The sequence below is a fragment of the Nicotiana sylvestris genome, chromosome 8 (assembly GCF_000393655.2).
Source record: "Nicotiana sylvestris chromosome 8, ASM39365v2, whole genome shotgun sequence".
Taxonomy (NCBI): Eukaryota; Viridiplantae; Streptophyta; class Magnoliopsida; order Solanales; family Solanaceae; genus Nicotiana; species Nicotiana sylvestris.
Window position 1 is genome coordinate 6,450,094 of NC_091064.1, and position 14,860 is coordinate 6,464,953.

The window sequence follows — 14,860 nt, forward strand, 5'->3', positions numbered from 1 at the left end:
CAAGTTAGGCATTTGAAGAAAGCAAAAGTGGAGATGCACCACCCTCAAAAGCCATGAAATCCAGTGACCTTGGAAGAGTTTTTACCAAATTGGTTCCGCACGAAGATTTTCCATGATGGCATTGATGCCTCTTGTTGCCAATGCTGACAAAGGAGAAGAAAAGAGTGATGACCTACCATTGGCACCATCTTCGGAAAAGCCCATCGAGTCCACTCCTCAAGAAGTTAATGCTTGTGAGGAAAAGGCCATGTTCACAAATGACGATCTTTTGCTAGGTGACACTCCTCATAATCGTCCATTGTACCTAGTTGGTTATATGCGCGATGAAAGGGTAAATCGAATTTTGGTTAATGGAGGATCCTCAGTGAACATTTTATCAATCCATACAGTGAAAGAACTTGGTATTCCCATGAACAAACTCTCAGAAAGTCGTGTGATGATCCAAGGAATCAACCAAGAGGGGCAAAGAGCCATAGGCGCGATCAGGCTGGGAATCACTATTGAAGAAATGCAATCAAGTGCATGGCTGCATGTGATCAACGCGAAAACTTCATATAATATTTTGCTTGGGAGGCCTTGGATACATGAGAATAAAGTTGTTCCATCTACCTACTATCAATGTTTAAAATACTACGAGGGTGACGTTGAGAAGACGGTAGTTGCTGATGATGAGCCATTCACCGAGGCTGAGTCACACTTTGCCGATGCAAAGTTCTACTTGAAGAACCGCAGTGTGAAGGAGCTGAAAGTTGATGATGGTACGAAAAGTAAGAATGACAAACCCATAACTAAAAGAGCTGCTGTGACTATTGGTAAAGCCAAAACTATTACTGAGGAGATACCCGCCAACGTGAATAAATCTCATAAATGGGGTATTGTATCTCATGGAAAGAAAGTAAGTCCCGCGCTCCAATATGTCCCTACAAGGAAGAAAGACGAGGGCGGATCACATAATCTCCAAAGCAAGACGCTAAGGGAGTTAACTCTTCCGATAAAACGAATTGAGGCAGTAAAATTGTCCTCAAAGCCGCTTGGAGGGTTTGTAGCCCAAAATCGTTTGCAGAATGTGGCACTCCCTACAAAGCGAACAGATGAAGGTTTCGATCCTAACGCTTACAAGCTATTTGCAAAAGTTGGATACAATCCCAATGAGCCGTCAAATTTAGGGAAGCTCCCATCAGAAGATGCAACGAGGCAACCACATGAAGGTCTGGGATATAAGCAACCGTCACTAGTGCGCATCCCAATAAGAAGGGCGAGTAGCAATTATATTAGTTTAGAAGACGAATCTGCCGCTTCTAACAGGCCTTCTGTCTTTGATCGGCTTGGAAAATCAACTGTGAGAAATTCTGTATTTGAGAGATTGGGTCCATTAAAGAAGGGGAATAAGTTCCAGATAAATCATCGAAATACAAGAACACCCGCTTCACCCAAAATTCAGGAGATCTCTAAGGATTTCCAAAGTTTGGTTCCTTCCAGAATGAGGCGACAAACAAAACTGGTGGTTTCATGTGAAGAAGTACTGAAGGTAAAGCCATATACTGTGGTCTAAACTAAGGAACGTGACGAAGATGAAGAAAGTGTAGGTTCTTCGTATCATGTCACTGTACAAGGCGAGAATGGTGTTTCATCTTCGATGAAAGATAATACGGAATCGGAGGATGTTTCACCGTGTTATCACATATCCTTCAATGATGGGGACCCTCAAGAAGATGAAGATGCGAAAGATGCTCCACCTGAACTTGAAGAAGAAGTGAAGACGACAGTTGATGCCTTAAAAGAAGTTAACCTTGGCACCGATGAGGAACCAAGACCCACATACCTAAGTGCTTTACTAGAATCTGATGAAGAGAGCACTTATATTGAGTTACTCAAAGAATTCAGGGATGTCTTTGCTTGGAGTTACAAAGAGATGTCTGGCTTGGACCCGAAAGTAGCAGTCCATCACCTTGCAGTCAAAAATGGTGTTCGCCCTATTAAACAAGCTTAAAGGCGTTTTAGGCCGAGCTTGGTTCCCCTGATTGAAATTGAAGTTAACAAACTCATTGAAGCTGGATTTATTTAGGAAGTTAAATACCCAACATGGGTTTCAAGTATTGTCCCTATAAGGAAGAAGAATGGCCAGATTCGAGTATGTGTTGACTTCAGGGACCTCAATAATGCATGTCCCAAAGATGAATTCCCGCTTCATATTTTAGAGCTGATAATCGATGCTACTACTGGTTACGAGGCGATGTCTTTCATGGACGGTTCGTCGCGCTATAACCAAATTTGCATGGCACCAAAAGATGAAGAGCTTACTGCGTTTCGCACCCCTAAGGGTATTTATTGCTACAAGGTAATGCCTTTTGGCTTGAAGAATGCTGGTGCTACTTACCAAAGGGCTATGCAGAATATTTTCGACGATCTTCTCCACAAGAATGTTGAATGCTATGTTGACGACTTGGTGGTGAAATCAAGAGAGAAGGGCGACCATATGAAAGACTTGATGATGGTATTTGAATTGCTCCGGAGGTACCAACTTAGGATTAATCCGTTGAAATGTGCCTTTGGAGTTACTTCCGGAAAGTTCCTTGGTTTCATTGTCCGACATCGAGGTATCGAAATTGATCAAGCCAAAGTGGATGCCATTTTGAAAATGCCTGGGCCTCGAGATATCCATGAATTGAAAAGTCTGCAAGGAAAGCTAGCATACCTTAGAAGTTTCATATCAAACCTGGCTGGGAGGTGCCAACCATTTAGTCACCTCATGAAGAAAGGCGTTCCTTTCAAGTGGGATCAAGCTTGTAGCAATGCCTTCGAAAGTATCAAAACCTACTTGATGAAGCCTCCAGTTTTAGCAGCTCCTATACCAGGAAAGCCATTGATACTATACATTGCGGCGCAGGAAAGGTCTGTTGGAGCATTATTGGCCCAAGAAAATAGTGAGGGGAAAGAAAACTCTCTTTACTACTTGAGCAGGATGATGACACCTAACGAGTTGAACTATTCGCCAATTGAAAAGTTGTGTTTGGCGCTAGTCTTCTCAATTCAAAAGTTGAAGCACTACTTTCAAGCTCATGTTGTCCGTCTTGTTTCTAAAGCAAATCCCATCAAGTTCATGATGTCAAAACCTGTTCTTAGTGATCGACTAGCGAGATGGTACCTCCAATTTCAACAGTTCAAGATTTTGTACATCCCTCAAAAGGGTGTAAAAGGACAAGCATTGGCAGACTTCTTGGCAGATCATCCGATACCTGATGACTAGGAGCTAACTGATGAACTACCTGATGAGGACGCAATGGTCGTTGAAGTTCAACCTCCATGGAAGATGTACTTTGATGGTGCTGCGCATCGTGGGGGAGGGGCTGGCATAGTATTTGTCACTCCTCAAGGTGAAGTCTTGCCCTACTCCTTCACCTTGACACAACTCTGTTCCAACGATGTTGTTGAATATCAAGCATTAATACTTGGGCTTGAAATGGCCGTTGATATGAAGCAATTGCAATTGCAAGTCTTTGGTGACTCCCAATTAGTGGTCAATCAGCTTTTGGGTAGTTACGAGGTCAAGAAGCCTGAACTACGCCCATATCATGATTACGCAAAAAAGTTGATGGGGTGGCTTAGCGATGTGATTATTCAGTATGTACCAAGGAAAGAAAATAAGAAGGTTGATGTTTTAGCTGCTCTAGCTTCATCATTAGCCCTGCCTGACCAAGCGCAAGTTACTGTCTGCCAAAAATGGGTAGTACCGCCGCCAAATGAGGTCGAAGGTGAAGATAACGAACTCAAGCATCTTGTTGTTGTTTCTGAAGTTGAGAAAGAAGAATGGCGACAACCCATTATCGACTACTTATGCTATGGGATACTTCCAGAAAATCCGAGGAGAAGGACTAAAATCCGTCGCCGTGCACCTTGCTTCCTTTACTATAAGGATACTCTATACAGAAGGTCGTTCGAGGGAGTACTCTTGCGATGCCTAGAAGAAGAAGAAGCTCTCCAAGCTTTACAAAAGGCACATTCTGGGGTATGTGGGTCACACCAGTCCGGACCAAAGCTCCACTTCCATATAAAAAGGATGGGATATTATTGGCCAACGATGGTAAAAGATTGCTTGGACTACGCTCGAAGATGCAAGGCTTGTCAATTCCATGCGAATTTTATTCATCAACCTCCTAAAGTGTTGCACCCGACTATTGCATCCTGTCTATTTGACGCTTGGGGATTGGATGTTGTTAGACCACTGCCAAAGTCCTCTGGTGGGCACCTATACATCTTGGCTGCAACTGACTACTTCTCAAAATGGGCTGAAGTTATTGCTCTTAAGGAAGTAAAAAAGGAAAATGTTGCAAGTTTCATCCGAGTAAACATTATTTATCGCTTTGGCATTCCTCGTTACATAATAACGGATAATGGAAAGCCATTCGATAATAGGTTGATGGCTATGATTTGTGATCTCTTTGGCTTCAAGCAACGTAACTCTCCGATGTACAATGCTGCCGCCAATGGTCTAGCTGAGGCATTCAACAAGACTCTATGCAACTTGTTAAAGAAAGTTGTCTCCAAATCCAAACGAGATTGAAATGACCGTATGGAAGAAGCTCTATGGGCATATAGGACGACTCATCGTACGCCAACACATGCGACTCCTTATTCACTCGTTTATGGAGTCGAAGCCGTCTTGCCACTTGAGCGTCAAATACCTTCGTTACGACTGGCTATTCAAGAAGGGATCACTGATGAAAAAAATGCTCGACTTCAATTACTAGAGTTGGAAGCTCTTGATGAAAAGAGATTGGAAGCACAACAAAGTCTTGAATGTTATCAAGCTCGATTGTCTTGCGCCTTCAATAAAAGAGTTCGTCTGAGATCCTTTCAAGTAGGAGATCAAGTCCTTGCCATATGAAGACCCATAATTACTTCCCATAAACCTGTAGGGAAGTTTACTTCAAAATGGGATGGGCTATATGTCGTACAAAAAGCTTATTCAAGTGGGGCTTACAAGCTGGTTGATGTAGATGGTATGAGAATCGGCTCTATCAACGACAAGTTTTTAAAGAAGTATTATCCATGAAGTTGCAAGTCATAATGCTCCTCGACATACGAGCCTAAATTGCAAGTCATGATGCTCCTTGACGCATGAGCCTAAACTGCATGTTGCCATACTCATGGCCCGCAAGAGTATAAATTGTGTACGATCCAAAAAAAAAATCCGCTAGGTTGAAAATCTCGAAAGAGGCGGCCTAGGCAAAAGTTAGGACGTAATAAAAAAAATCTACCCAGTCTGAACTACGGTATGACTTGATCCTCTTCACCGAGGTACGTAGGCAGCTTGGAGTTTCATTCTAAGTTCAGTCGCATAAGTTCAAAAGATACATATTGCCATAATTGTTGTTCGAGTGAAGTATGGAGGAATGCAAAATCAAGCTGAAATGCCATTCTCCTATTGAACTTTGATCTCATTTGATTTAAAGGGGGCAACCCTCCTTGGTAAATTGATATCTTCAATGGGCCGATTTTAGAAAGATGTCAAGTATTTGCATTGAAGTACAGAGATTCTCTATGTCTTCAGGTTCGCCAAACCTTCAAGTTGTTGGTGTCCAAGTCCTCCCTCTGCCTAAAAAAAGGGGGGGAAGAGAAGCGAGGCGTCAAAAGGAAACACAAGTATAAGGAAATGATTGCTTGGTGCAACGTTTCAAATTCAGTGAGATTTGAACCCCAAGATATTTGTGAGAATATGGCTCTTAAATTTTGATTTATGGCAAGTAAGACGTCTTCCGATCTCGAGGCTTCCATATCAAGATACAAAATATTTGGTAAAGTCGCACAAATATGAAATTGTCGGTGTATCAGAATTTAGTGTTGACTTCAAAATATTATATGAATGTATCCGTAAGGCATTAAATCTTGAATTTTGGATATGTTATATATTTGGAAGTTAAGTTTCCACTAGATCAAACGATTCATGATTTCGACGTTCCTACTTCAAGATACAAAACTTTTGGCGACGTCGCGCAAATCTGAAATTTTCAACGTGGTGGAACCTAAAGTTGATTTCAAAATATTATCTGGGAAGATTGTGAAGTTATTTGATTGAGAATTTTAGATATGTTCTATATTTTGAAGTCTAATTTCAAGAAATCAAACGGTTCGTAATTTCAACGTTCCTACACCAAGATATAATTTTTTTAGTAAGACTGCGCAAATCTGTAATTTTCAATATGGTGGGATCTAAAGTTGGTTCCAAAATATTATCTAGGGCAATTCTGAAGGTTTTTGATTCTAAGTATTGGATATATTTTAGATATTGAAGTCATCAAACGGTTCATTATTTGGATTCTCCCACGACAAGATATGAATCTTTTGTTATAAGCGCGTAAAACTAAAAATTATGCGACTAAGATAAAAGTCGGACAATGTAAAGCAAAAGAGAAGCTGAAATATTTTAAGCCCTTGAAGTCTCCAAGTTGAAGTCTTCAAGTCCGTCGGTATTCAAGTTGAAGTCCTCAGGTTGAAATCTTCAACTCCGTCGGTCTTCAAGTTGAAGTCTTCAAATTCGCCGATCTTCAAGTTGAATATTTAGGCCCTCCAATTCTCAAAGTTGAAGTCTTCAAGTTCGTCGATCTTCAAGTTTCAGTCTTCAAATTCGCCGATCTTAAAGTTGAATTGTTTGAGCCCTCCAAATCTTCGAGTTGAAGTCTGCAAAGTCCGCCAAATCTTCAAAGTTCTCCAAGTGTTCAAGTCGATGTCGTCTTCAAGTTGAAGCTTTATAACTTTCCAATCTTAAGGTGGACATATAAGTCCCTTTGCACCTTAAGTTGGCCTCTTCGTGGGTTTGTACTTAAGAGGAACTATAACTTTTCAATCTTAAGGTGGACATATGAGCCCCTTTGCACCTTAAGTTGGTCTCTTCGTGGGTTTGTCCTTAAAAAGAACTATAACTTTCCAATCTTAAGGTAGACATATGAGTCCCTTTTCACCTTAAATGGGCCTCACCGATAGTCCGGTCGTTTTGAGAGTAATCTCTCTGATAGTCGGGTCATTTTGAGAGTAATCTCTCCAATAGTCGGGCCGTTTTGAGAGTAATCTCTCCAAGAATCGGTCCATATTAAGAGTAATCTCTCCAAGAATCGGGCCATTTTGAGAGTCATCTCTCCAAGAATTGGGCCACATTGAGAGTAATCTCTCCAAGAATCGGGCCATTTTGAGAGTAATCTATCCAAGAATCGGGCCATTTTGAGAGTCATCTCTCTAAGAATTGGGCCACATTGAGAGTAATCTCTCCAAGAATCGGGACATTTTGAGAGTCATCTCTCCAAGAATTGGGCCACATTGAGAGTAATCTCTCCAAGAATCGGGCCATTTTGAGAGTAATCTCTCCGGTAGTTGGGTCATGAAAGTAATCCCTCCGATATTTGGGCAGGGATGAGTACCCATCCCCTCACACCCCAAGATTATCTTCTTCATGCGTGGATCATCTTATTGAAGAAGAACATATCTTTCTCGCTTGACCTACAAAAAAAAAGACAACAAAGAAAAAAGCAAAAAAAGAAGAAGAAATTACATTCGCATCAATGCTTTCGAGCCCTCAAAACTAGGCTCAATGGCTTTGCAAATATTGCAAATTGATACTAAACAAATACGAGCACAGGGGTTTATATAGAGTTTGCAAAGCGATTGCCGAGAACTTATTTCCGATGTGGGATTGTTGCCACAATTGTTCTCCTATACGGACTCGGCAGGCTAACGACGTCTCCAATTCCATTTTGAATTGGAACTGGTTAGTAGCGTCCAATTGTGATTGAAATTGCTATGAAAGAAAAAGCTTTTGGTTTCAATTCTTACTTGAGTAGTAGATTCCACGTGTCTAAGTTAAGTTCATGATGGAAGAATTCTTATTGCAAAATATTATCCTTCAATCCAGACAAAGAATGGGATCATCTCTATAAGAAAATTAACTTTAGAGGGCCCGTAAGATTGTTCTAAAATGAATAAATAAAAGGCATGATGAAGTGATAACAGTAATAATAATTATTGTTCAATTATCCTTGATCTCCTGGCACTAGCATTTACAGTGCTTGAAATCATTTTAAAATCCAACATACCAAAGTACTACCAAATATTATTAACATGAAAATGATTTCTACATGCTCCTATCAAACGTGGCCTAAGATATTGGTCTATTATCATTTTTGGGCATACAAGAAGTACAGTGCATAGATTATTATTAACCTAAACGAGCGTTAAAGTAGTACTTCAAGGTCCGATTCGGTTTCGACGAAACCTCAACAAGTTTTGAAGTAGGGGGCATTTGTAAGCATTTAAATTTTATTGGATTTAAATTCAATAAAATTATTTGGACTATATGTTAAATATATTAGTTTGAATAAATATTATGGGTTAATATAATTGAATTAATTATATAAGTCCAATATATATGGATTAAATAAATAAGTCTTAATCCATTAGGCTAACCCATTTAATTGAGCTAAAAGTGATGAGCCCACTTCATTAAGCCCAAGATGCCATCTTCCTAGAGGCTCAATTTAGTGCCACGTGTCAAATGACGTGGCGCACCAAGTCAAACGGAAGAGCCAATAGGACCATGCCACGTGTCAAAATGACAAGGCATGTCCAGTTATACTAAAAGGCCAATGAAATCGTGCCACGTGTGCAAGTGACATGTTGTGGCCAATCAAATGCAGTCATGTCACACTTCAATTTGATTGGTCGGAAAGGGTTTGTTCTTATCACAACTCTTCCCCTTCCACAACTATAAATAAGGGTTTTCATAACTCAGAAAAGAGACCAGAAGTTATAACAAGAAGCAAGAAAGAGCTCGTGGATCAAACGCTGTAAATTCCTCCACAAGTTTCAGGCTTCAAGTGCAAGTTCAAGAACGAAGAACAAATCAAGGTCAAGTTCAAGCAATCAAGTTCAAGCTCAAGAACAAGATCATCGTTCGAGGCAACAAATACATATTCAAGATCAAGCTCAAAGGCCCTTGAATTTATTTACTATTGAAAAGTAGAATCAGGGGATTCATAGAGATTGTAACACTCAAATATTTGAAATAAAATACTACGATTGTTGCGATATTTTTTGGTCTTGATTTTATTTTCTCGACGAAATTTATTGTCTACAATACTCTTTGAATACGCGTTTATAATAGTTTTACTCAAGTATCTATGTATTTAATTACTTTATAATAATAATAATAATCACTCTATTAATTATTTATTGGAGACATAACTTTAATAATTTTGTAAATAATCTTTATGCTTTCCAGATTAAATCTTTGTATGATTAGTTATTAATTTATCAATATTATATTAGTTTTATTTTAAAATTTTAATTAATAAAATATGAAAATATTTTTTAATTTTAATCTAAACCATTTTATAAATTGTATAACATTGAAAACATTCAAAGAAATTTAAATGTTTTTTATCTATAACAATCAAATAAGATTTAAACTGAAAATGCAAATTAATCTATAACAGGGAAAAAAAGTGAGGTTTGATTGTACAAGGTTATGTGTGGCTTTCATTTCTTGACGTAAACAATTACCTACCATTCTTTTTGGTGATTGTAAATTGAAACTAATAAACAATGATTAGCCCGCGAGAGAATAACCAAACACATAGAGAGCAAAGCGATGGCTGCTCCGGCTGCCGAGGGCTTGGCTGTAACGGCGCTGCGGTCGGTGTTCCATCGTGTCCGGCAAGCTGCGGAAAGGTCCGGCCGCCGTGCTGATGACGTGAGAGTGGTTGCCGTGAGCAAGACCAAACCTATTTCTCTAATTAACCAAGTTTATGATGCTGGTCACCGCTGTTTCGGTGAAAATTATGTCCAAGAGATTATCCAGAAGGCTCCCGAGGTACTCATCTGCTCCATTTCAGCATTGGTAACGCTAATTGAGTTTTAGGTTATGACAAATTGTTTCCGGAAAAAAAAATTGGATGTAAATTGAGCTGAATAGATATAAAGGATTCATATAGCTGAGTTAATTTGGGGATTGAGACATACTCTCTCCATGCCATTTTATGTGGCATAGTTTGATTGAGCACGAAGAAAGAAAAACTTTTGAAACTTATGGTCTAAAATAAGTCATATATATTTGTGTGGCTATATATAATCTTATTAAGGTTAAATAAGAAGGTCAAAATTATTATTCTTTTAAATATAGAAAGGTGTAATAACTGAGGGAGTAATTGAGTAGTTGATAGTAGCAGACTTTTTTTTTGTGCAATATTGAGTATGTGTTGCTGATATGCAGCTGCCTGAGGACATTGAATGGTTATAAATCATCTTATTAGGGGTAAATAAGAGGGTTAGGATTAAATTGTTATTAAATATAGAAAGGTGTAATAACTGAGGGAGTTGTTGAGTAGTTGATAGTTGCAGACATTTTTTTTGAGTATTTGTGGTTGATATGCAGCTTCCTGAGGACATCGAATGGCACTATATCGGGCATTTGCAGAGCAACAAAGTGAAGCAACTCCTGAGTATGAGCTCATCCGAATATTTGTGCGAACTTCTGTAGGATCTTATATTTGGTTGATTTGACTTTTCCAGTTGCGATCTTGCTGAAATACAAGTCTGCATATTTTGCCTCAATGTATTATCTTCTAACTGTTTCCAACTAAAAGTTTGTTATTTTGTGCTAATTGCCTGTAAGATAAGATCGAATTGTCTGACTCGAGTGTAAAAGCTTTTCTTTTTAGTATCCCAATATGACCAAAATTGCCTTTCGATGCTTAACTTGTGAACTACAAGCCGGACATATTTTCTCTCAAATTGTTATCTTCTATCCAAATTCTACGATGGAGCTCAGAATGAAGTCGGTTCTTGAGTCAATTTTCTCAATCCTTATTGGCTCGAAGCTCTTGATTCTTGTTTTATTTCTATAAGAGATTAATTTACTTGCTTTTACCTTTTCAACTAAGAATTTATTATTTAGTGCTAAGGACCTGAAAGATGAGAGTTGAACGTCTAACTAGAGTATTAGAGCTTTTTTCTTTAGTATCCTGACAAGACCAGAACCCCCCCCCCCCCGGGGGGGGTCTTACTCTCAGCCTCAGGAAGCATTTCTGCTTGTATATGTAAATGGGATAAGAATATCATATTTCAGTTATGTAAAGTTTACCTCCATTATTGCAGCTGCTGTTCCCAGTCTAGCCATGGTACATGGTGTTGATAATCAGAAGGTAAAGACTTAACCTGCTTTTTTAATGCTTGATGAACTTGAGGAGTATTCTCTCCGCTTAATCTCGAAAATATTACATGCTGCTTCTATTTCCACTAAGTTAGCAGCAATATGATTTTTAATTTACTTTCAGAGTTCAGCAGGATAACTAGAATTGATATCAATATAACTTAGCTCCATATAGTTATCATCAAAAGAATGAGGAGTGTGCTATTTCATTTTTTTTTTTCTCCTGAGTTCGTTCTGGTCATTGTCAAGCACAAGTTGAAGCTTTAATAAGTTTGTTTTGTCAGATTATAGTCTCTTTCAATGCTTATTATTGTTCGAATCAAACAAAGTTGATCAATCATACAACACCTTTTTCTAATCTACAGCTTGCAAATCATCTTGATCGTATGGTTTCAAGCATTGGCAGGCAGCCTTTGAAAGTTTTGGTTCAAGTAAATACCAGCGGAGAAGAGTGTGAGTATATTTCCTTCTCATTTTTGGAGCAGTTTAGGTTATGAAAGGTTTTAACGCATTGCTTCAAGTCCTCAGATTACTGGTTACACTTGCAGAATGCAAAATGAAATCTCACCAATTTTGAAACTCTGAATTGTTAGCTTTTTTCTTTTTGTTCTCACTGCTAGTAATGCATGTTTGATCGAACTGTACAATGCTTGTTTTTATGGCGTTCAAGGGAAAAAGGAAGGCTCCATTCTTCCTACTTCCAAAGGAACTAACGAATTAGTTAATTCGACTATCTGCAGCAAAATCTGGTATTGATCCATCAAACTGCGTAGAGCTGGCCAAACATGTCAAGCTGGATTGCCCAAACCTTGAGTTCTCTGGCCTAATGACAATTGGAAGGCCTGACTACACTTCAACCCCAGAAAACTTCAAGGTGATACTCTGTAATTAATCCGAAATTTAGTTGTAAATGACTTGTAAAAATTCCAAGCTCTCTAAGCCATTTGAAGATGTCCCACCCTGTACTGAAAGATGCAAAGGAAGAACATTTGTAAACTACTGAAAGCAGGTCTTTTTCGTCAATGATAATAGTCACCATAAAATTTTCTTCATAGTTATCGGAAGTTCTTTTTCCTTTTTTTTTTGACCTTTACGTATAATAGAGGGATGCTTTTCTTGTGCTAAGTAATATCTTAATATGAAATTCTTAAGAAGTTTGTTATCGTAATATCTTAATGCATATTAGAAGCTTCATGACAAAAATCTTATATTAAGACCTTCATCTAATTTGCCAATTTCTTCATATTGCTGATCATCATTTCTCTTGTTTTAATGCAATAGACACTACTGAACTGTAGAACTGAAGTTTGCAAGGTGCTTGGGATGGGGGAGTCTCAATGTGAGTTATCAATGGGCATGTCTAGTGACTTTGAGCTAGCGGTAAGCTGCTATTCTCTTACCTTGTTCATAAATCTCTGATCTCTTTCATCCAAAAAAGTAATAATTCTGAGTGAAAGAATCACTTCTTCTGATTAATTTCCTTTGCTAGTTTCATTTTGCTGCTGCTTTTATCATGTGAAAGCGGATAGTCCATCAATCTTCTTGATTGCCTTTTGAGTTTAAATTAAGGCCTCTAGCGTGCTAATGCAAAAATATATTTTGCTCCACTTAAATTCAACAGAAATGACGAAAGACGTTTTGTGAATAAGTTGCAAATGTTCGAGATGACCATGTAATTCATTTTTCTCTTTTCTGCCAATGAATTTCTGAATATATTTTGTTGTCTATTTGTATAGTCCGTGTTGTTCCCAAAGTAAGCATGAATTATGAAAAAAAATGAGCTGGTTCTACTTTGCTCATACAAAAATATATAAGCTGCATTAAGAAACTGGTTGTTAAGACTTAAAGAACGTAGACATGTGTAATGTGTTGATCGTCTATGGTAATGCTGCAGATAGAAATGGGCAGCACCAATGTGAGAATTGGATCCACCATCTTTGGACCAAGGGAGTATCCGAAGAGACAATGATATCAGTATGAACTTCATCGCATAGAGCCATTTGCGTGACATGCTTCTGATACTGAAAGCAATAGGGACTTATAGTGCCGCCTTTCTGAATTTTCGTGCAATGAGGGAGAAGAATGAAGCAGCAATCACAAGAGAAGGATGTTGTTGCTTCAAACTCGAAGCCCGCCCTACCAGAAAGTTATGTCAAAATTGTTTTACGGTGAATTGCTCTATACTACGTTCCATTTTTCTTTTCTCTATTAACATACTTCTACAACAGGATTAAGTGCCCCTTACTCTTAAATTGCTTTGATCCACTTAGTCTTTTGTTTTGAAGCTTTGTATGTGTTATATAATACATAAAACTACCACCCTTGATACTGAGTTGGCCCCATGATTTTTACACGACGGGTTACAGTATTCTGCTCGACCAATGTCTCCGCTTCTAGTGTTTAGGGTGCCAAGTGCTTTAAATGAACCATTTTCAAGGTATATACATATATAAGATCTCTATCGAAGCTTGCGGGGTCGATAATATATAGGTCCGCCTTTGCTTGACTGAGGGAATTAAAAGGGAGAAATATTAAGGGTTTGCTGTTCTTATTTCATTATTTGTCCTTTTATTTTGTACTTCAGTTGCCACGCGCGCGAATACACGCACATAAAATCGCATACAATTCATTAAATTTTAAAACACAGTTCAACATTTTTTACCATTTCCAACTAAAGCCTATATTATCTAATAGAGGCAATTTAATAGAATACGTGGCATAAAGCCAAAAATTATAAAGAGGCCTTACATTTATTTAATAATAAAATTCTATATATTATCTTAAGTTTATTCTTATGGCTTTTTAAGATATAAAATAAAGTATTTTATTAATATTTTTGTAGTCAATTTATTTGTAAGTTGATAATAGTCAATTCATGTAATGTTCCTTGAGATATTCTTTATCTTAGGTAATATTTTGTTAAATTGATTTTGAAAAATTCATTTTTTCAATTGAGACAACTACTATAAAAACTATTAAAATTATTCTATAAGCAGTGTAAATATTTAGAAAAAGAATTAAGATTATACGTGATTAAGTATGCGAAATATAATTATTCTTAGCGCTTAAATTCCAATAATAAGTTATAACTATCAATGTCATGGTTACAAATGACCTTTAGAAAATATTCAAGGTTGAGACAATGCTTTAACAAATGATTGGTTAATAATCTAATAGTGTGAGCTTGAAAAATATCTACAAAGGCGCTCAAAAAACGGAAAAAAACCTTATAAAATCAAAATTGTTAACAAGATTTATTCAATTTGGAGTAAATCAGACAAAAAGATAGGAAGTAGGTGTAATTTTAATTGTCTACCATAATTACTTTAGTCAAATTTCAAAATAGCATAAATTTTGAAAATATATGCTTAATCATTGATGAAAATTGGCAACAAATGATTAAAAAGATTTCATTTATCACAAGTACATAATTTCATACAAATTATAGTTTTATTTATTTTGAATCTTTTTTTTTTCCAACGGAGACAACTACTATAAAAAACTATTAAAATTATTCTATAAGCAATAGAAATATTTAGAAAAAGAATTTAAGACTTTACGTGATTAAGTATGTGAAATATAATTGTTTTTAGCGCATAATCCAATAATAAGCTATAACTATCAATCTCATGGTTACAAATGCCCTTTAGAAAATATTAACGG

At 37.4% G+C, this 14,860-nt stretch overlaps 1 protein-coding gene across 1 annotated transcript; it reads left to right on the plus strand.

Annotated features, from left to right (window-relative positions):
* Positions 1-9,591: 9,591 nt before the first annotated feature.
* On the plus strand, positions 9,592-13,529 carry LOC104214505 (uncharacterized). Its single transcript, XM_009764182.2, has 7 exons — positions 9,592-9,859; positions 10,421-10,487; positions 11,143-11,189; positions 11,563-11,650; positions 11,938-12,071; positions 12,479-12,577; positions 13,092-13,529. The coding sequence occupies exons 1-7, from the start codon at positions 9,638-9,640 to the stop codon at positions 13,164-13,166; spliced, it is 732 nt and encodes a 243-aa protein (XP_009762484.1). The 5' UTR covers positions 9,592-9,637; the 3' UTR covers positions 13,167-13,529.
* The last annotated feature ends 1,331 nt before the right edge of the window (positions 13,530-14,860 follow it).